General features: G+C 35.2%; 3 protein-coding genes and 1 pseudogene across 4 annotated transcripts; 2 read left to right on the forward strand and 2 right to left on the reverse strand.

The window, feature by feature from the left end:
• The first annotated feature begins 1,970 nt into the window (after positions 1-1,970).
• Positions 1,971-7,324, forward strand: LOC107901643 (ubiquitin carboxyl-terminal hydrolase 18). The gene is made up of 11 exons (XM_016827717.2): positions 1,971-2,376; positions 3,230-3,380; positions 3,447-3,535; positions 3,654-3,739; positions 3,828-3,990; positions 4,096-4,219; positions 4,658-4,815; positions 4,996-5,080; positions 5,220-5,438; positions 5,655-5,716; positions 6,221-7,324. The coding sequence occupies exons 1-11, from the start codon at positions 2,129-2,131 to the stop codon at positions 6,915-6,917; spliced, it is 2,082 nt and encodes a 693-aa protein (XP_016683206.2). The 5' UTR covers positions 1,971-2,128; the 3' UTR covers positions 6,918-7,324.
• A 529-nt stretch (positions 7,325-7,853) lies between these two features.
• LOC107901641 (probable xyloglucan glycosyltransferase 5) lies at positions 7,854-11,423 on the forward strand (annotated as a pseudogene).
• Positions 11,424-11,761: 338 nt separating this feature from the next.
• On the reverse strand, positions 11,762-18,678 carry LOC107901640 (probable cyclic nucleotide-gated ion channel 14). 2 transcript variants are annotated; one of them, XM_041095428.1, is made up of 8 exons: positions 18,470-18,678; positions 15,826-15,912; positions 15,612-15,753; positions 13,664-13,876; positions 13,279-13,580; positions 13,078-13,189; positions 12,746-12,982; positions 11,762-12,664 (listed from the first exon to the last, which is right to left on the reverse strand). In XM_041095428.1, exons 2-8 carry the CDS (start codon positions 15,852-15,854, stop codon positions 11,933-11,935), a joined length of 1,767 nt encoding a protein of 588 aa, XP_040951362.1. In that variant the 5' UTR covers positions 15,855-15,912; positions 18,470-18,678; the 3' UTR covers positions 11,762-11,932. The 2 variants fall into 2 exon arrangements, with proteins under 2 accessions (XP_040951362.1, XP_016683201.1); XM_016827712.2 differs by having other exon boundaries at positions 15,249-15,753.
• Positions 18,679-18,725: 47 nt separating this feature from the next.
• Positions 18,726-20,894, reverse strand: LOC107901642 (serine/arginine-rich splicing factor RSZ22). Its single transcript, XM_016827713.2, has 6 exons — positions 20,737-20,894; positions 20,475-20,585; positions 20,233-20,321; positions 19,436-19,664; positions 19,237-19,350; positions 18,726-19,024 (listed from the first exon to the last, which is right to left on the reverse strand). Exons 2-6 carry the CDS (start codon positions 20,561-20,563, stop codon positions 18,988-18,990), a joined length of 558 nt encoding a protein of 185 aa, XP_016683202.1. The 5' UTR covers positions 20,564-20,585; positions 20,737-20,894; the 3' UTR covers positions 18,726-18,987.
• Between the last annotated feature and the right edge of the window lie 790 nt (positions 20,895-21,684).

A 21,684-nucleotide genomic window follows, 5' to 3' on the forward strand; every position in this document is an offset into this window, starting at 1 on the left:
AGGAAGGAAAAAAAAAAGAAAAAAAATTTAATGAGTGTCGTCAGGCTGTCAGGCGGCACCCGTTGAAATTTTTTAAAAATATATATATTTTTAGGTTTCCTCATCATTTTAGGTGGCACCAGTGATATTTAAAAAAAAACATTGTAGAAAAAATAGTTCAAAGCTTTAGTTATTGTTTTAAAACATTTGGAGCTGGGCTACTAGGAGATCTGAACTATAAAATTCAATGAGAAGAAGGAAATCTCTTTTTTAGTCTTGAAATCGGTACGAAAGGATACTGTAAATGAAAAAATTGGTGGTTATTAAGTACAACGATTAAAGCTTTCAATTGAGAAAAAGAAGAGAAATTTGAATGGAAAAAGGAAAGAGAATAACATATATTGAAAATAGATAATCAAATATGAGAAAGGAAATAGAATAATATATATGAAAAATAGAGATATAAAAGGGTATTTAATATTTTATGAAAAATACATATTTCCGTATTTGTTATTTTCTTTTTTTTTTTCCATATCTGATTCTTTATTTTCCATATATGTTATTCTCTTTCCTCTTTTATATTTGATTCTTTATTTTTCATAAAATATTCAATTCCCTTTCATATTTTTATTCTAAATATTTATTATTCTCTTTCCTTTCTCATATTTGACTTTTCTTCTCTCATCCCTCTATCTTTCTCCCATGTCTCTTTCTCTCTCATCCTTTTATATTTCTCTTATATCTCTTTCTTTCTACTCTCATTTTTCCCTCCTTGAATATCCGTATTTGTAATGAATATTTGAAAAATTACATATTGGTACCACCTAACACGGTGGTGGTATCCAAAATTTTTTTAAAAAGTCATTGATTGGCTAATGATAAGGGGGCGATGTCGCCAGTATGTCAGGTGGCACTGGTGGTCACTGTAGAGAACATATAATTTTCGTACATAAATTTGACTAGGATTATTTTTGTAAATAATTATTTCTTTTAAGTTAATTGCATAAAAAAACCATTCACGTCACTTGTTAAAAGAAGGGTTATATATAGTATCACTTGATTTGTAGACTACTTTATATTAACTTATTACAAAAACTACATCCATAGGATTTGTCTTATTTTGGTCATTTTATTTTTTTAATTTAAGTATTTTAAATAAGATAATTGTGTGAATTAATCATAGCCGTTAAAATTTTCATTTTCTTTTAACAAATTATTGACGTGGCACATTAGCACATTAAATGACTGCCACATGACATTTTCTTGTTGATTTTTTACTAAAGTTTAGGGACCTCCCTTTAATTAGTCCAAAACCTTTTCCCCTTAAACTTTATAGAGAGATCTTTAAACTTTAATCAAAAGTCAAATAAAAAATACCACATGTCAATCACTCAATGCGCTATTGTGCCACATCAGTATTCTGTTAAAAGAAAACAAAAAATTTTAACAACAGTGACTAATTCACACAATTATTTTATTTAGAGTGATTATTAAGAAAAAAGTTTAAAATAATCAAAATAGGACAAACACTATTTTAAAGTGGCTATAAATTTAGGTTACCCTTAATAATATAATCTACTTAAATATGTATATATTTAACAAAAGAGATACAAAAGCAACTATGAACATAAAAATATTTATAATATATACACATGTATCTATACTATCATATAAATCATATAAATTTAAATCTTTAATTGAATTGTTGGGATAAATCAATCGGATACCAACTCACCTTAAAAATTATTAAAATATATTAAAAAATTATATAAATAATATAATTTATTTAAAAAATAAAATGAATTTGAGTGCACAATCGAAATTTAATTAACACAATTATTTATAAATTTTTATCACAATATCAATAATTATTATTACTTACTAGTACTTTAGAAATTAGATACACTTGTGGAGAATTAAAAAGAAAAAAGAAAAAAGAAAATAAATATCCTGTTAAATAGGGAATGGGTTTGCTAATTTTGGCTTAGGGGTTTCGAGAGAAATAGAGTAATTAAATTAAAAAAAAATAAAAGAAAAGATAAAATTGGTAAAGGGGAACTGTGATAGAGTGGCACAGAAAGGAAAATAAAAAATAAAAAAGAAATCGATGAAGAAAAACCCTAGAACCGGGATCGAGAAGGCTGTGTAGATGCATGTCGGCGGAATAACGTTGGATCTGAATTGGTTCCTGCAATTCATTTTCACGCTCTTCATTTTCGCATTTGTGTCTCTTCGCTTGCTGAAGAACACGGCGTCGAAATACTTCGAGGTCGACGCCAATTTCGATCGGGACCAACCAATGCCTTCCATCCCCATGGACGCCGATCACTTCCCTTGCGCCGTATGCTCTAATCCCGCCTTCAAGAAGTGCTCTCGTTGCAAATCCGTTCGTTATTGGTACGCACGCCTTTTTTTTTCTCCAGAAGAATTCGTTGTCCTTGTATGATCGTACTCCTTGATTGCTTTTTTTTTTGGCTGTTAATTGCTGTTGTTAATATTGTTTGAGCTGTTTCTTTAACGTTTCGGGATTATCGAAAAGTAAAAAAAAAAGAAGATAAAAAAGGTTATTTATTTATTTTTCTATGTTTTTAATACTCGTAAGCATCTTAGTGATTAACTGCTTTTTGAAGTTTCTCTAACTGTTATTTACTGGTGGCGTTTCTCTAACTGTTATTTACTGGTGGCGTTTCTCGACACAGTGGTTTAAGTGCTTATTGTTGACATTCGTGGGTTTTCTTTATCTATTTTAGTTTTCTTAATTTACTTTGCTTTTTATTAGTTTGGTTTGTTAATTATGGGTTAGAAAGAAGTGTTTTTGTTGTCGATGTTAGAACGTTTTCCAGGAATTTAGCTTCTTCTTTTAATAAAGCATTTGGCTTGAATTTTTTTTCTTTATAAACGTACTGTTGTGCTTAATCTAGGTTGAGCCTACTTATTGACACTGATTATGTCAATAAACTGAATGCCCAGCTAGTTCAGTGTTGAAATTTTGATCAGTCTATCAGTCAATTATACAAAAAGATGCCTTGATTGTAGTTATATTTGCTTAACTTAACAAAGGCCCCCTTTCTCCCGGTGCTGCCTTGACTTTAAAAGTTCTGCATTTGCTTTCTGGTATTAGAAAATGAGACGTGTCAGATTACAGGCCTGTGGGCTATGATTTGCGAACCTATAAGTTCGTCAACTTATGGTTACATAAATTCTTCTATCAAGTGGATGGTTTAATCTTTATGTTTGCTTCATTTTTCAGCTCCTCAGCCTGCCAACAGGTGGACTGGAAGGATGGGCATAAGACAAAGTGCAAAGTAAATTCAACACAAACTACAACCACCAAACCGTTTTCAGGAGTTGCTCTGGTTCCTGTCAGTGGAACCTCTAAGATTATCAAGAAACCGAGAAAGGTTAATCTTTTGGCCCTTTGTAAAACCAATATAAGTAAATATGAAATTCATATTCAAAATTTTCAGGTTCTTTTCCCATACGATGAGTTTGTAAAGCTTTTCAACTGGGAGAAACCAGGATTCCCTCCATGTGGACTCTTAAATTGTGGAAACAGGTTCATTTTTACCATGCTTATTAATTCTTCTAGTTGAAGCCTTCTTTACATATGATTAGATTAGATCAGTTTGTGTTCCATCTCTATTTGGTTTATCTTTTCCTGTTTGTTTCTGCAGTTGCTTCGCTAATGTTGTTCTGCAATGCCTTGTTTCCACTCGACCGCTTGTTGCTTACTTGTTGGAGAAAGGCCATCGGAAAGAATGTAAGTTGAGAAACTAGAGCTAATAGGTTTTCATCTCTAGGTTCTTGAACAGCATGTGACCTTTATATTTTTTATTTCCATTCTCCAGGCAGACGCAATGATTGGTGCTTTATGTGCGAATTTCAAATTCATGTCGAACGATCAAGACAAAGTTTGCATCCATTTTCACCAATCAATATTCTGTCACGGTTGCCTAATATTGGAGGTAATCTTGGTTATGGAAGACAAGAGGATGCTCATGAATTCATGAGGTTGGTATTACTTTGTATGTGATTGCATTCTCTTTTAACATCTACTGAAATTAACTTGAGGAAATTATGGATTACTGGATCTTTTTTTTCGTTTTATTCTTTCAGGTTTGCTATTGACACGATGCAATCAGTTTGCCTTGATGAATTCGGTGGAGAAAAAGCTGTTGACCGCAGCTCTCAAGAGACAACTCTTATTCAGCATATATTTGGTGGTCATCTGCAGTCTCAGGTGATGCATCTCATTAGCTTAGAATAATTGACTTTTCTTTCTCCTTTTCCATTTTAACTTAGGCCATTGATAAGGATACAGTGTCAATGGATCATATTAGTGAAGAATATTCTGAAACATTTTTTGTTTTTCAGTTTGCTTTCTTAATTTAGTTTTTGGGCTAGTTTAGCATTCTTTTGAGAAGTGCTGTGGAAAAGTGATTTAAAGAAGTACTTTTGAAAGTTTGGTTTAAGTTATCCCCCAAAACATTATACCTGTGTTTTAGCAAATAAGAGTATTACACCTCAACCTAGTGAGTTTGGAAGTAAAATATCCAACAATTAAAGGTGATTTCAGATGATTAGGGTCTAATGTCTTTTATAATCACCTTGCTTAGTGTTTTAAAATTCAAGTTTGCACTCTAATATCTAATACTTATCATTGTGTTGAAACCTGTAGGTGATTTGTACTAATTGCAATAAGATTTCAAATCAGTATGAAAATATGATGGATTTGACTGTTGAAATTCATGGAGATGCTTCATCATTGGAGGAATGCCTTGACCAGTTCACCGTTAAAGAGTGGCTTCATGGAGATAATATGTACAAATGTGATGGGTATGATTGCTCTCCATTTGATCTCAAGATGTTTATAGTTTAGTTTGCATGATTTTAAGTTATACAGCCAGAATCTTTACCCATATTTTATATATTTTTATTGTACTTTGATTTCTAACTACATTGTTATTCACATTTTTGGATCTGGTGTTAACTATGATATTTCGTTTCTCGTTTCAGCTGCAATGACTACGTTAAGGCATGGAAGCGCCTTACCATACGATGGGCTCCTAACATTCTTACAATTGCCTTGAAAAGATTTCAGGTCTTATCCTACATCTGAAATGCATGTTTAATTTGTTTGACATGGCAGTGAATGCTTGATGTCTTTTCCTTTTGCTGGTAAGCCAGATGATTGAAGCTTTGCTTTATGATACTAAAATTCATATTGAAACTTTTTTCAGAGCGGCCGATTTGGAAAACTCAACAAAAGAGTCAGCTTTCCTGAGACGTTAGATCTTAGCCCGTACATGAGTGAGAGTGAAGATGGGGATGATTCCAATATTTACAAACTTTATGCGGTTGTTGTCCATGTGGATATGTTGAATGCATCCTTTTTTGGTCATTACATCTGCTATACCAAAGATTTCTCTGGAAACTGGTACAGAATTGATGACTGTAAGGTATTCTCTCTCTCTGTCATTGTCATTTCTCTTCTATTGTGTGTCATTCCTATTACAATAACATCTCTGTGGAGTTCTCTTTATGCCAAAGCCTCTGTGTCATCCCCAGACCCCATTCAATCATCATTAGAACATGGGGTAGACGCATAATTTTGCATGCCATGTCTATTTTACTTGATTTTTTTTTATCTTAACCTGTTTTGCCTCTTTTTCCAGGTTGCGAGGGCTGAATTGGAAGAGGTACTTTCTCAGGGAGCATATATGCTTTTATATAGCAGGTACCTTTTTCCTCCCCCACCAGTATTGGCACTTGAAAGCCAGCTCTGCTGTTTAAAACTTTTATTACTTTTCTGCCATTCATATTATAAAAGAATTACCAGAGTTTGCCATTAACTAAAAAAAATGTTTAGGTTCTGCCTTATAAATGTCCAAGGTTTGATGTGAAATAACTTGTTGAGATAAACTTGCAGTTATGGTTAGATTTAACATCTGTATATCCTTTTCATCACTCATTAACTGTAACTGTAGATATATGTGTACTGACCCTTTGTTTCCTCTTGTATATGTCATAGTACGGTAAAATGGTAAAAAAGAGCCATACATGGTTTCTTTTTTTTCTCAGATGCCTATGTTTTTGGTTGCTAAAATATGCATTCCGTGTGTGTGCTCTTATGGGGCCAAGTAAAAGATACATATTAATATCAGTGTCCTGTGCTTTGGCTTCTAAGTGTTTGATTATATTGGTGACCTGAGAGGCATCCTGTTTTCCTATTTTTGTTCAGGGTCTCTGCACGCCCATCGTGTCTTAGAACCTCTGGAATCAACTCTGAAGCAGATCATTGCTCAAAGGAACAGATTGAATGTGTACCTGGAAAAGAGTCCATTAGCTCTCCCAGTCGCCGAATGTCCCTGTCAATGAATGGTAGTTTGCATTCAGAAGTCCCTAGACGTGAAATTGGGTCATCTATTGGAATGAATGCATTTGTTGTTCCTGGGCATGAGAACGGTGATGTGGCTAACTCATCTCTTTCTAAGGAAGTTTCGTCCAAAGAGAATGGATCATGTTTCCAGATTGATTTGGGAGCTATCAGAACAAACGGTGAAGATAGGGATAGTGTTAATTCTATAGCTGTGAGAGAAAATGTGGAGAACATGGACTGGACAAGTAGCCAGCCATGTTCTTCTAATACAAAGGAGGCTCCCAGCTGCGATAAAGATATGAGTTCTGAAGCTGAAAGAGAGGCAGAAAATTCAAGGATGGTTGAAGTGAAGCCGCAATATTTACCGGTTTCAAAAGAAATAAAAAGCTGCGAGCAAGATCCTCAGGTAGCGATCAATTATGTAAAGGGAGATTCAGAAGACATAAATATGGCGAATTCTGAATCAAATTCTTCTATAGCAGGGGATAACAGCCTGAAACATGAAGTGTTGATACAGGGTTCAGAAACTTTTGGAAGGGAATGGGGTAGAGAGAGCTGAAATTGCAGATGGCAGTTTGCAATAATTGGCTGCAATTTCTAGTTAAATCATATTTTTTTTTATCTTTATTTTTAAAAATTTAATCATCATCCCATGATCAAAAGGAAATGGATGAAGGTGGTGGGTGGGTTCTTTATCTGGGGTTTCATTATTTACAGAAATCTTAGATGCTATTGTACCAATTTTTAGATGGTTCATATAACCATTTTAGGTTGACAATGACATAATGTAAGAATGTGGTTGCGATTATTAGCTATTTATTTGCTAATAAATTTAGATCAGCCCTTTAATTAATACTTTTTTTTCACAATGTATTTTAGACACTATTCAACATGTCTAACTTTGACAATTGGTAGCTGCCTATGTGTTTCTCGTTAATATTCAATTGTGATTTTAATGTTGCAACATGGCTAGTTTCTTGAAATTTAATCTTTCTTGTTAGTAAGTTCAGCTTTGGGTTGTGGATTTGGTGTTAGTTTTCCTCAAGATTGTACCAAAAAATCTATTTAATCATATTAATTAGTAGTAATTTAAGAAAATTACATTTTTACCTAACTAATAATATTATAAAATAGATTAGATTAAAATTTAAATTTTAGCAAAAATAAGAACATTGTTATTGTGAATGCGCAAATATATTGAAGAAGGGTGACCTTACAGCATATATATATTATTCTTATTAATGACTTCACCAGACAAAGTTGTTTTGCATTTATTTCTTTCATGTGTTTGGGAGTATGACAGCTATATTTGAGTTTTCACATAAATATTTGTGAAAAAGTGAAAACCATAAATTTTTACTTGATAAAGAAATTCAATGGAGAGATAAGGTTAACATTCCCTTTTAGTAGATAAAGATAACAATAACCCCATTAGATTATTTTAATCTTAATTTTGCGCAATTTTATCCATTAAAGATTTGTTGAAAACTAATAACGAGTGTAAGTTAGCTTTCGGTGATGAAGTGAAGGCCAATTAAAGTAGTGTATTTAATGAACGCTTCTTTCGTTTAACTGGTTTACCAGATTCTGTTCTGCTGTATAAAGCTAATATATATATATTTAGTAAAAATGGAGTGCCTGAGAGCTTGTCTGGTTATTAAACCATAAAAAAGGAAAATGGGTTCTTACTTCCAGCTGCAGATACTTTTCCTCATAACATTGTTTTCCAATGTTGGGTATCCCTTTTGCTACTACAAAATGCAAACATTCTTTTAGTTTTGTTTCTTACTTAAGATATGAGTTTCCAACCATTGCTGTAAAGCATTTTTTATTTTGTTTTTGTCAAAGTAGAAAGACCAAGACCCAGCATTTACAATTAGAATGGCTCCAAAAGGCACGCCGGTGGTAGTTAAAATTGACAACCCAAGCTACTCGGTGGTGGAAATCGACGACCCAGATGCTGCATTCAAGCCTATGGAAAAAACCAGAGGAAAAAACCCAAAGCAAGTGACTTGGGTTTTACTTCTCAAGGCTCACCGTGCTGTCGGTCGTGTTGCTTGGATTGCTACAATCTTCTGGGATTTGCTTGGAACCATTAAAAGAAGGTTGATCTTCAGGCAAGACGTTGTAATGGCTACTGAAAAGTTGGGGAAAGGGAAACTGCTCTTTGCAGCCATTAAAGCCTTCCTCCTAACTTCATTGGCGATTCTCTCTTTTGAGGTTGTTGCTTATTTCAATGGCTGGCATTGTTTTCAAAATCCCAGTTTGCACATTCCTAGTGATGATGATATCCAGGGGTTGCTCCACTTGATTTATGTTACTTGGTTGCCGTTTAGAGCCGATTACATTGCACCTTTAATTCAAGCATTGTCTAAGTTTTGTGTAGCTCTGTTCCTTGTCCAATCTGCAGATCGTTTCATGCTTAGCTTAGGCTGCTTTTGGATTAAATACAAGAAGATTAAGCCGAGAATCGAGGGGGATCCATTCGAGTCGGGTGATGTTGAAGGGTGTAGCTATGAGTACCCCATGGTTCTTGTTCAAATCCCAATGTGTAATGAGAGGGAGGTAATAAACTGATCAATGCCTCGTCTGGTTTCTTTATTAAAGCTTCATCTTTTTCTTGGTATGCATTATATATAGACAAGGTAAGTGTCATTGAAGTAAAAAATTCATGAGGAAAAGGAAATCTGATTCCTTATAGAACTTCATCTTTAACATATTGGATCATGTCAAATTATGATTGTTAAATGTTTAAGAATTATGGACATGAGTTCATGTATGTGAAGTAAATACTTTTGTTGTTTCATATGAGAATAATTGACTGCCAAATCATGCTGCAATTCTCATTACTATTGTTTTGGGCTAGCCGACTAATGGAGTAGTAAATAAGTCCCTGTGGTAGACATCGAAGCGTGAAATCTAATAAATATTAAGCATATTCTATTTCTGTTGATTACGACTTCTTTACCAACCTCATACAGGTATACGAGCAGTCTATCTCTGCTGTCTGCCAACTCGATTGGCCAAAGGATCGGTTATTGATTCAGGTTCTTGATGATTCCAATGATGAGAGCATCCGATATTTAATTAAGGCAGAGGTTGCTACATGGAGCCAGAGGGGTATCAACATAATTTATCGCCATCGCTTGGAAAGAACTGGTTACAAGGCTGGGAATCTTAAGTCTGCAATGAGCGGTATGTAAAGGCTTATGAGTTTGTAGCGATATTTGACGCTGATTTCCAACCTAGTCCGAAATTTCTAAAGCAGACGGTGCCACATTTCAAGGTGAGGAGAAACAAACCTGAATTGTTTTTGGTTTTAAGTTACTTGCCTACAATTAGCTTATCGGGCTTTATACATTGTGTCTCTCCTTTGTCTTGCAGGACAATCCCGAGTTAGGTTTAGTTCAGGCTAGATGGGCTTTTGTGAACAAGGATGAGAATTTGTTGACACGATTACAGAACATTAATTTGTGCTTCCACTTTGAAGTTGAGCAGCAAGTTAATGGTGTGTTTTTAAATTTCTTTGGATTTAATGGAACGGCTGGTGTTTGGAGAATTAAAGCTCTTGAGGAATCTGGAGGCTGGCTTGAAAGGACAACCGTTGAGGATATGGACATAGCCATTCGTGCACATCTCAATGGTTGGAAATTCATCTTCCTTAATGATGTAAAGGTACCCTCATTCACATTTCCATTTCCTTTTGCTTGAATAGACTTTCATTTTCGTTTTCACCTATTTGGCCGAACTGGTTACTGACACGATGTAGAACTACTCGAGCAAGATAAGTGCGTCATTTAAACAATACATAGCTTGTAATTAATCTGAGTAGTCTGTTTATCAGTAAAAGTTTTGAGTGTAAGAACCATAGCTACAAATGATCAAAGTTAAACTGATTACAACAGATAGTTACTGTGGAAAATTTTTTAGGTCCTTTGTGAAGTTCCAGAATCATATGAAGCATACAGGAAGCAGCAACACCGATGGCATTCGGGACCTATGCAACTCTTCCGCTTATGCCTTCCAGCAATTTTAACTTCCAAGGTACACTCGTAGGCAACCCCGAATCTTTCACGGTCATGCTATGTTTACGGTATATTAAAATTACCTTTCAATGCTGTAATTCTGCAGATAGCAATATGGAAGAAAGCAAACTTAATACTACTATTCTTTTTATTGAGGAAACTTATCCTTCCCTTCTACTCCTTCACATTGTTTTGCATAATTCTTCCTCTAACCTTGTTTGTTCCCGAGGCTGAGCTTCCTGTTTGGGTGATTTGTTACGTACCTGTTTTTATGTCATTCCTCAACATTCTTCCGTCCCCCAAATCGTTCCCTTTCATTGTTCCTTACCTTCTATTTGAGAACACCATGTCCGTGACCAAATTCAATGCAATGGTATCTGGATTGTTCCAGTTGGGTAGTTCCAATGAGTGGGTTGTAACCAAGAAGGCTGGCAGGTCATCAGAATCTGACTTAGTGGCTGCTACCGAGAGGGAATCAAAGATAACAAACCAGCAGCATATCCCGAGGGGAGCTTCACAAAGGGAGTTCACTGAATATAATGAATTAAAGGAACAGAAAGAAGCCGCCCCTATACGGATTAAGAAGGTCAATAAGATATACAGGAAGGAGCTCACTCTAGCATTCCTCCTTCTAGCAGCTTCTGTTAGGAGCCTGTTATCAGCCCAAGGAGTACATTTCTATTTCCTCCTCTTCCAAGGGGTGACCTTTCTCCTAGTGGGTCTTGATTTAATAGGAGAGCAGATGAGCTAATATTGCTCTGCATGGAAGCTAGAGAGAGCGAGCGTAAGGTGCTAAAAATCTGTCAATATTCATCGACAAAAGCTGGATTTCGGGTTTGGAGAAATGATTCAAGGGTTCCATCCAGTTGAATAACCAAAGTTTCATTTTCCATACTAGCTTCGAGATGCCAAATATAAGGGTTTTTTTTTTTTTAATTAATCAGTAACCCTACTTTTCTGTAGTCACACATTTTATTTCATATTTTATATGTTTATAATTTTTCACAATGGATGGCAGTCATTTTTATCTTCATTAGACATTTCAACCATCTTCGTTGTTATATATAGGTAAGGACTCATATTCTACCTTTCGATTACTGCTCGAGTGTGGTTAGGCACTAAAGATTCAAGTCATATTGTATTTGAAAGCCGGAAAGCTAGAATGAGGCATAAGAATGAGCTTAGTCCTTTAGTGATGTTGGATGCATTTAGTCTGCATTTTGTTAATGCTTGGTGGGTTGTGATTCAATAATGTTAAAAAGTGTGACAGTGGCTGCTGGTTTCGGTTGGTGTGTCATCATATTCACCTTCTCATTTAAAAGGTTGACATGGCTGGGGCCAAGAGATCTTTGGTGGCCACATTTGCTGCTTTTGGCTCTTTGCAAATGCCGTTCTTTAGTGCCCATATATACTTTCTCTGTTTGAAATTGCTATCATGACATTGAAATTAGTTATATGTGTATATGCATAGCTTTGAATTGTAGTACTTAGAACAGGCATAGTCAAATGGAATTTCCCTTCAACCACCATTGCTGCTGATATAGGAGAACTACTCATCATCTGGCTCGGCTGAGAAGTCTGGCTCGTCGGGCTTTTGCAACTTAGGCATTTCAACATCCTTCACCTTCTGAGCTCCACGCCGGGTATTTGCTGCAAACCTCGAAGCTAGTATTGTGACACCTAAGTTCTGTTTTACTTGGGAAGAATTCGAAGATGCAAGATTGTGTTCTTTCTTTTGTTCTGTTTCATTGGCAGCTTGTTCATCAGGAGGACATGAGAAAGACTCCGTCGTGCTGAGACTCCTCATCACCGTCCTCTTCTTGTGTCGACGCCAAGCTGCTTGAATGAAGCAGGCACCCCATGTCCTCCAATGGTAAGAATGATAGCGGAAGGTATGCTGAAGCTTCTTGCTATGAAGACGTCGAAACTGATTGGCCACGAATTTGAGATCTTCTGCTCTTAATGCAAATGCCTCTACTTCAACCAGGGCTCTTACCGTTCTAGTGGATGAAGGTAAGTTCAGAGAGGATTTTGGAAGCAATGCCCATGAAAGTAGCTCCTCGCCGCAGAAGTCACCTGGTCTCAGATTAATTGAATTGAAGAAACCTGTCCGTCCTCCATTTGTGGTAGAACTCTCTAGCCTCCCTCTGATAATAAAAAGCATCTCGGTGACGGGGTCACCTTCCTGAACAATGTAGGTTCCTTGAGTACTTAAGGAGGATACTAAGCGCTCACATATGGCATCTAGTAGCTGATCATCCATCTCTGAGAAAAAGGGGACCTATATGCAAATGGGGAAAAATCATGTGGGCATTCAGACCTATAGGACTAAATCTGAATGAAAGTAGTATGAAGAACTTACACGCCGAACAAGGTCCAAGCATAGATGGCGTTGGATGTCTCGGCGGAGATCTGGAGGTAAAGCACGTAAGATTGATTCTTCATCCACACCTCGAGTTGCAAGCCACTTGTACTGAACAAAACGCTGAACGCGCTCTCGCAGATCTTGCGGGAGTTGGCGATGTCTCATCCACTCCTCTGTGTCCCGCCGTTTAAGCCTCCACTCTTCCAGTCTCACGGTGATGGATTGTAAGTAGGTCTGCATGACATGATAAACAACGTCATTGAATATATGATCAAAGCCTATGCATGTTATAAGAAATAAGAATTATATGTTAGGGCTTAGACAAATACCTGCATGTTTCCAATTAAATGGGCAAACAAAACCAAACCCAAGATAGCAATCAGTATGGCAAACAGGGTTTCCCCCATAAATGTGCTTGTATCTAAATTCTGTCCATAAGAGCTGAAAATTCAGAAACCAGAGTTGTTTCATCAAAAAGTTCCCCAATATATCTAAATTATGTTGTATGAATGTTCATGATGCATGCATACCTCAAATTCTGCAAACCCCACCACAGACAATAGAAATACTTCCGGTGGAAGCCCGAGGAGAATACTTTCTTCGTCAACGCATTCTCGAAAATCCCATAGTCAAAACTAATATCATTATTGGGATCACATTTACCAAACACGACAGTACTGTTTTCCCATTTATGGCGATCGGCATCATTCAATGTGCCGCAATCGAGGTAACGAGGATCACATCGCAGAGGGCTAGTCTCATTTCTGCATTCAGTTTTCAAACAGGATGCATGTCGCTCGAATGACAGTAAATACCACGACGCCCCTAATACCTGCAAGAAGCGAAGCCGAACAATCAATCAAAATGGGAACAATGATAGCCACAGACAAGATTGGGGTATGAAATTTTACATACATGGCTAGCTAACATGTAAAGTAAGAGATTGTATGCAGCACCAGCCCAGGCAGTCTTTGTGACAACACCAGTGGCTTTGATAATCTGAGAGCTTAAAGGGAAAATTAAATACAATCTGGGAACATATTGGAGCAGCACAATCAGCACAAGTGCATTATTAGTATAATCAGCATGGGAGCTTCTAATTGCTGGTATAATGAACCATATCACAATCTGCGAACAAAAGTAAAAGAAAAAAAAAAAACCAATATGTTAATCAGTTTTAGCTTGAGCAAAATATCTTTCCTTAAACCAAATAAAAAACTTGTACCACTTTTTCATCATTTATCAAAAACCCATTTAGTAAACTACCAAAATAATCACTTTTGTTTTCCTTAAGTTACATTTTAGTCTCTTATGTTTAAAATGTTAAGTTTTAGTCATTGAGTTGTTAATTGTTATTAACAGGGTAACAGTAAGCTGAAGTAGCACCTTAAATCACCTTTACAAACAAAAATTTTAGATTAAATTATACAATTGATCCCCATATTATTTTCATTTTACGCAATTTATTTTTTCTTTCAACTTTCCTTTTTTTTTCATTTTTTTCTGCCTCTATTTTCTTCTATTCTCCATCTCTTTTAACATAAAAGAAAAAAATTTTGAATTGCTCAAAATGAAAAAATATAAGGACCAATTGTATAATTTAACCAAAAATTTTCGTTTGAAATGATGATTTAACGTGTCACGTCTGCTTACAATTACATCGTTAACGGCAATTAATGCTTAATGACTAAAATGTTATAATACGATAACGTAAGTGACTAAAATGTAATATTTCAAACATAAGTGATTAAAATGGAGCATGATGAAAACAAAAGTGACTATTTCCGCAATTTATCCTTACTAAATATTGAACCTTGTGAAAGAAAATTGTTAGAGAGGAGATCAATTTTTAGGGAGAAGTTTTTAAAGTATTATGTATTGAGAATTGACAGTTCTCTTAGTGGGTTGGTATTATTTCCGATGGAAGGTTTTGTCTCCTAACTCTATGAGGGAGTGAGTGGCTAAAAAAACTACTAAAAAAATTTGTGGGTTCAATAAAGCGGAAATGACTCATTAGATGCTCGTGACATGGTCACCACCATAGAAATCTCAAAATTTGCACTTGGAAGGGTTAAAGGTTGGAAGGGTTAAGGTTATGCCCTATAAGGCATTGTTGGATAACAACACAACCACTTGACATACTTGCACACATACATGGTCTACCTTCTTAGCCACCTGACGAAAATCTCTCGCTCTGTTTGAACTCGCTGTCTTTAGGCACTTAGGTTATCAGAGTTGAGAGATAAAATCCCCCGACGTAAATAATACTGGCCAATTGAAGGATGTTTCGACTTACAACACATGACAGTTAAAAGACCTCCCCGAAAGAAATCAGCATTCTCTCAGCAACGGCATAAAAACATATCTAGATTCCAGTGGTTGCTTGCAGCATTTACATCAATCTCAACTACCAAAAACGCCATCAACATCACTTTCAAATTAAACAATTCAAAAAAGGCCCTTCATTTGATTAAATAGGGACATTTACAGAATGAAGTACCTGAGGAAGAGGTAGAGCAGCCACAAGATCTATGAAGAAATCCGATCTCAAATACCTTTTAGCAATCAAATCTGGGTGAGTAACAAGTTCACCCCTACCAAATACCCTTGAGGTAGGCGACACATAAGCCGTTCGGAACTTGATGAATATATGCAACACGTAAAATGCATCGGCAAGTGTACGGAAACAAGTTACAACGATTCCGAGATTCAAATCAGTATCCAAACAAGAGGTGGTGTCTTTTTTTATCAATGAAGGCAGGTAGAAAAACAATGGGTCAACGAAGAAAGCCACTAAGCACCAAAAGAGAAAAATCCTGTTCCACTGCAAGTAAATTTCAGTACCAGGATCTAGAATCCTTACCCTCCATGGCTCGTGATCCTCTGGAAAAAGAACCTTTGACTTTCCATATTTGGAAACTCCTTCGGTTTTCAATAAAGGGACGGTTGCTTTGAATACGGGCAGTGGCGGCTTCTCTGTACGTGCTGTGCCATTGTTGTTGAACCTGAGAATTCGAAAAAGGACCCATCAATGGAAATTTGAAGAAAAATGAGGAGAGGTGGGTTGCTAATATTACCTCACTAGCTTCTCTGTTTTGAACTCCATCCTTTTTTGTGAAATTGGTCATAAAAGTAAAGTGAGCAGAGAAATGGGTGCAGCTTTACTGCAACAAAAATTATATTGAAAACCCATCATAAAGGAAGTGGAAGTGGAAGTGTTTAGAAAAAAGAAGCAAACAAGATAGATCTTTCATTGCCTCCTCGTATCGACCAACATAGTGAAAATACCAACAAAAAGGTCGTTTTCTTTTTTTCAAATGAAGAGAGGAAGAAGGATATTGACGTAATCGGATGCAAGATTTTTGGAGGACTGAACGAGAAGGAGAGGAAAAAAGGAAAGCAAATCCCAAAACTAGGAATTTCAATAAAGAAATACTAGTAAAAGCAAAATGAAGGAAGAACAGCTCAGAGTGCCTTTTTTTTAACTGGTTTGTGTTGTTGGAAGAAATTAAAAAGAGGATTCAATGTGAAAAAACGCACGAAATACCATTGACTTTGGAGATTGGAGGCAATCAAACAATACTTATATTCATTGCTTCCCTTTTATTGTTTATACAATAATTTAATTTATTATTATACCCAACATTTAATAAAACTATTTTTTATATTAATGATAATTGAAAGTTTTTGGTCGAAGATAATTGAAAATTTAATAACAATTTTGATGACAGGGTTGTTGCCGGCTCTCTGTTTTGTGTTCGTAATAAAAACAGGCAGGATCCCGATTTGGAAGTTTAGATCCCGCAGTTGAGTGGTCCTTGCCACATCGGCAGTGATGGAGCCGTAGAGGCCTACCACTATTTTAGATTCCTTTCTAATTTCCTGTTCATACTTTGACCTCACCTAATTCAAATCTAAATGCTATTTTAATTTTAAAACCATAAAATTTATCTAAAAGATATTCATTATATTTTATTTACTTGAATTTTTATTTTTTTAATATCTAAAAATAATCAAACAGAACTCATTTATTCAAAATGAATTAAAAAAATTAAAAAGGACAATTTAAAAAACTCAAATAATTCAGCCTTTGATTTAATTTTTTGTTTTAATTTACGTAAATTTAAAAAAAAAATTCAAATGACATCAAATTAAAAGGACTACAATTGATAATTAGCAATAACAAAGTTCTACAGCTATCTCGCCTCCAAGCACAGGCATTTCTAATTGAGAAAGAATATTTTCTTCTTTCAATTAGCTGGCTATGCAGCAATAAGTTAATTTTTTATTGGGGAGGGCTTACTTCTAATACCAACAACCATTCAATTTCTTTTTTTTAAAACGTAAAACCCTTCAAATTTAATTTCTTTCAATACCTTCTCAGGCTTCACAAACCACTGTAACTAAAATTTAATAATGTTAGAGATATCGACATGAAAAATAAGTCAAAAACCTTGGACAACTCATCTGACAAACAAAAAATTGACATCAAAAGGATACTTTGAAACCAAATCATTACCCTTTTCTACATCACTTTCCAAATTATCAATTAAGCCACTTGTCAAATGTAAAATAAAAAATCGTAATCACCAGTGTACCAATATACATAAAAATATCATAGATGGACCAAGTTCAGTATCCATAACGGAGGCTGACACACATACAAACACACTACGGTCATATTTCTTCCAACAAACCAAAAATTCAAGCAAATCACACAATAGAGAATATGTTCAATGGAGATTTTAAACTATAAATTGGTTCACCATGAACATAGCAGCAGTCATACTTCCAACCATGCATAGAAAAAACTTAATCACCGGGAACAAAATGGAAGTGCATCCATCTGACTTGCATTGCAACATTGCATACAATAATTTCAGAAATTAAATTAAACTCATGAACATTAAATTTGTTGGACATTTTATCATTCCAACTGTTTATAAAACAAAACAACACCCAATCTAACATGACCTCACTCTTAAATATCTGACATGAAAACTTTGTCCCAAGTCTAGTTTCAGAGTTAACCAGAGGGCCAAAAACATGATTGGAACATTTGAGCAACATTAGCATCTCGAATACAGCAAAAAAAAATTCATGACGCCAAATGATGATTAGTCTTCCTATTCAAAGACGGTATACAGCTAGACTTTGGTAGGTTAAATATCATCCAGTCACACCAAAGATAACAGGCCAGTCACTTCACCTATGCTTGATTTGCAGCCTACCAAGGGACCCACAGATATATAGCAAGGTCGGCGAATCATGATTAACTTGTGAGGATATTGTGACTTTGTCAGAGATCATCAAGTTCTGCAACTAAGAATCAACCATCCCAGAACACTCCCGAATTTATGTACCGCCAAAGACACTCACACAAAAAAACTCAAAATATTCGAAAGAAAAATAGCAAGCACACACTTTTGTCAAGCATAATCATCTGGAACTAGATGCAGACACTAGGAAGAAAAGTGAGTACAGCTTCCCAACTTTCCAACCCAACAGAAGTAGAAGACTCCAAATTTATTCTTTCTTGTCAGCTGAATGACCACAAACATGTTGAAGAAAAACAGTAAGCAAAATATCCTTGCATCTTTCAAAATATTTTACCGTCATTTTTTTTTAAAAAAGTTTACACAAAAAATAAGGTCTGTAAATTACCAATCCCACTCTTGTAAGGACCCTAAAACATCAACTTCTGTAGAACAGATATAGTACCTGCCAGAAGCAGCGTTTGAGGCAGCTCCCTCAATCCTTTTAAGATAAAGTAAGTAAAGCCACTAGAGTTTGACGAAGGTGCATCACAGCAGGAGAGATTCATTCAAACAGTAGCAACTACAGATGATGACAAATGGGACCCACAATGATCAAATATTGAAGATCCCATAGACGGGCAGCAAAGAAGCAAATCCCAGACGTGTAGAAGCAGAAAAGTAACGAGGCAAACCCAGAAGACACCTCAACACAAAAGAAAAGCATGAACTTTTTAGCAGAATTTCTTTAATGATTTCTCAATAAAATTATAGAGGTCATCGTAAGTTTTCCCCCCTACGCATAAAAAGTACTTAGCATAGATAAAGCAAATAAAACCATCATAGAAATAAGGAAAAACAGAAAGTAACTTAACCAAATCCAAGATGCTGCGGGCGTTGCCCAATTAAAACAGTAGCACTGAAGTCAACAAACTAAACACACTTAATCAGTCCCTTCACATAAGAGTTACATCCTTGCAGCACTTAACTCCTGCTCCGTCGGCGTTCCCTTGCACCATTTCTGCACCAAATTCAGTAGCAATCTTTCATGCACATATCATAATTCAAACAGCACAACAAAAATTAAACTAGGATGAACAAAGCTGTGAGCGTGATCAAATCAGATGGGTAACCAAAATTTAACTAGTTTGATGCACTTGCTCATTATTGATGAAAAAGACAACATTAAAAAAAGCCTTTCCAGCTACTAGCATAAAGTTCAAGGAAGTTCACCCATTAGCATATGGCAATTCCTCACGACCACGGTATGGTGGAGACCTGCTGTAGCTACGACCACGAGGAGAGGGACTGCGACGCCTAGGGGATCGTCCACGAGGACTGTAACTTCTGTTTGGAATTAAAAAGTGTCATTCGATTGTAAAACTTCAATCAATCATGAATAGAAGGCAATGTTTTGCTTAGGAGGCCTTACCTGCGCCCATAGCTTGGGCTCCTACGATATCTAGGGCTGCGGCTGCGACGTCTTCCGGAACCACCACGTGTACGACATTCTCGAGCAAAATGACCAGCCTCACCACACTCGTAGCACTTCAAATCAGAACCACCCGACCGTCCCCGACCACCTCCACCTCCGCCTCCGCCTCCACGTCCTCCTCTGCCTCTAGAATTATGAGAAAGCTCAACTCTCCAGCCATTCTTGCCTAAATCCAAATATGAGACTTATAAAGCTAGTATAGTCTGTGAATCTCAAATGATAACTGTATGCTTGTTAAAAGATGCTATTAAGAAAACAAAAATCAGAAACTAGCAACTGGATGGATGAATGAGATAAAACCATGTCCCACCAACAAGTTTTACAGAATTTTGAATTAATATATAAAACTAAATTGGAGAAATGTCAAACATAACACAGCCACATGGGCAGCTTAATTCTGGTCTAACAGCTCACACAAACTTCCTCCACAAATAGACATGAAGGTTAAACGCTGTTAAAGGCACATTCTTCATTAAAAAAATCCAAATCTAAAGAATTATGAGACTATCAAATTATGAATTTCATCACTAATCTTTCTTATTCATAAAGGAGCAGATCAATAACAATGCATTAGCTCCTAACCAAGGAGGAATACTTAGAAAAATAAAAACTAGGTTGGCATAATTTGTTTCCAATACAAAAAAATAAAAAATAAAAACCCACAACTAACAAGACAGAAAATTTAGGATGCAATTAGTGTCATAATCAGAAATGAGGAAATCTGGTTGGAATACCATCTAATTCACGAATTGCATCCTCGGCGTCTCTGTGATCATCAAAGTCAATGAAAGCGTAACCTGGTGGCCTTCTAGCAACCCACACACTGCAATATATATCAAATCAGAAAGACGAAATTGGATAAAATTATGACAGAAAAACGTGCTGGAAAGGTGCATATTACAAACAATTGTTGCTCACAATGTAGCAGTAAAAAAGAAGACAAAAAGAAAAGAGAGGTACAACAATATTATTCTACCTTCGAATAACTCCAAAGACACGAAACTCGTCTTCAAGATCTCGCTCCGAAACTCGTGGGTCAAGGTTACCCACGTAAACTCGAGACATTTCTTTTTTTCTCCAAAGAAACCTATCAAAACAAATTTCACGTTATTTCAAGTCTCACTTCAATACCAAAATCCCCAAAAAACAATTGTAAAACCTAACAACGAAATAAATCAAGATAGATGTAAAAACAAACTGCCAAAATTGAACGTAAAAGAGAGATCTAAAAGTTAAACCTGGTGAGTTGCGAGAGAGAAGAGAAAGAAACCCTAGCAGTAGCAGCGGGGGAAATTAGGGATTTTGATTTTTTAGAAAAAGAAAAAAGAGTTATGAACGTCGAAATTAAAAAAGAAAAACTCTTAATAGAGTTTAGAGCGCATACGAAGTTTCCAAGATTACCCTTGCTTGACAGTCTTTATTTCAGATTCAGTTCAAAACGAAAATAACGATTTTGCCCCTGTAGTATTCTTATTGAGCCATAAAGGCCACCAAGAAATAGAATGCCCAATTTGCTCAACTATTTGACCCAACCCCTTATGCTCGATGGATAGCAGTCGGTTGATTCTGTTAAATGTTGGAAAATCGATTTAATCCATCAACCCTATGCTTTAACCCATCGAATTAGGTCCTAACTATAAAATATATATATATATTGTTACCCAGTGATGCATGGGTTAGTTTATTTATTTAATATATATTTTTTAGTTAATTAAAATATTTTAAATAAAATTAAAAAATATTATCTTATAATTTAATATTAATAAATTTTAATATAACAAAAAGATATTATGAATATTATTAAATTATATGTCATAGAGAAGCTTTTTTTCTCTATGTGTTGTAAAAAAATAAATTATATGAAATCATTAAATATATATTTATATTAATAAAATTTATTTGTTGTAAAGTAAAACTCCAATTCCGTATTTATAATTTTAAAAATTTACACTATTTAAGCGTAATTAAAAATGTATAAATAATTAAATTTTAAAATCAATAAATAAAAATCAATATCTTTGTAAAATTTTAAAATTATATAATATGTATAATATTATTTTAATGACTAATTTTTATATAATATCTTATTATCATACTAAATTTTATATTTAGAAATTAAATAGTATTAAAAATTTTAAAGTAATTGATAAATTTAAATAGATAATTTTGTTAATTTTTTATATTTC

Source organism: Gossypium hirsutum, chromosome D06 (genome assembly GCF_007990345.1).
Source record: "Gossypium hirsutum isolate 1008001.06 chromosome D06, Gossypium_hirsutum_v2.1, whole genome shotgun sequence".
In the NCBI taxonomy this organism is placed as follows: Eukaryota; Viridiplantae; Streptophyta; class Magnoliopsida; order Malvales; family Malvaceae; genus Gossypium; species Gossypium hirsutum.

Excerpts from the sequence above, each read along its gene's own strand:
- LOC107901642 (XM_016827713.2), bottom strand. The coding sequence starts at position 20,563 with ATGTCTCGAGTTTACGTGGGTAACCTTGACCCACGAGTTTCGGAGCGA. Across the intron at positions 19,665-20,232 it reads TGCAATTCGTGAATTAGATG|GCAAGAATGGCTGGAGAGTT; the intron begins GTATTCCAACCA and ends ATTTGGATTTAG. Across the intron at positions 19,351-19,435 it reads AGCCCAAGCTATGGGCGCAG|AAGTTACAGTCCTCGTGGAC; the intron begins GTAAGGCCTCCT and ends AATTCCAAACAG.
- LOC107901643 (XM_016827717.2), top strand. The coding sequence starts at position 2,129 with ATGCATGTCGGCGGAATAACGTTGGATCTGAATTGGTTCCTGCAATTC. Across the intron at positions 3,381-3,446 it reads TTATCAAGAAACCGAGAAAG|GTTCTTTTCCCATACGATGA; the intron begins GTTAATCTTTTG and ends CAAAATTTTCAG. Across the intron at positions 5,081-5,219 it reads TTGCCTTGAAAAGATTTCAG|AGCGGCCGATTTGGAAAACT; the intron begins GTCTTATCCTAC and ends AACTTTTTTCAG.
- LOC107901640 (XM_016827712.2), bottom strand. The coding sequence starts at position 15,854 with ATGGAGTTCAAAACAGAGAAGCTAGTGAG. Across the intron at positions 13,190-13,278 it reads TGGGGTTTGCAGAATTTGAG|CTCTTATGGACAGAATTTAG; the intron begins GTATGCATGCAT and ends CTGAATTTTCAG. Across the intron at positions 12,665-12,745 it reads GCTTGGACCTTGTTCGGCGT|GTCCCCTTTTTCTCAGAGAT; the intron begins GTAAGTTCTTCA and ends ATTTGCATATAG.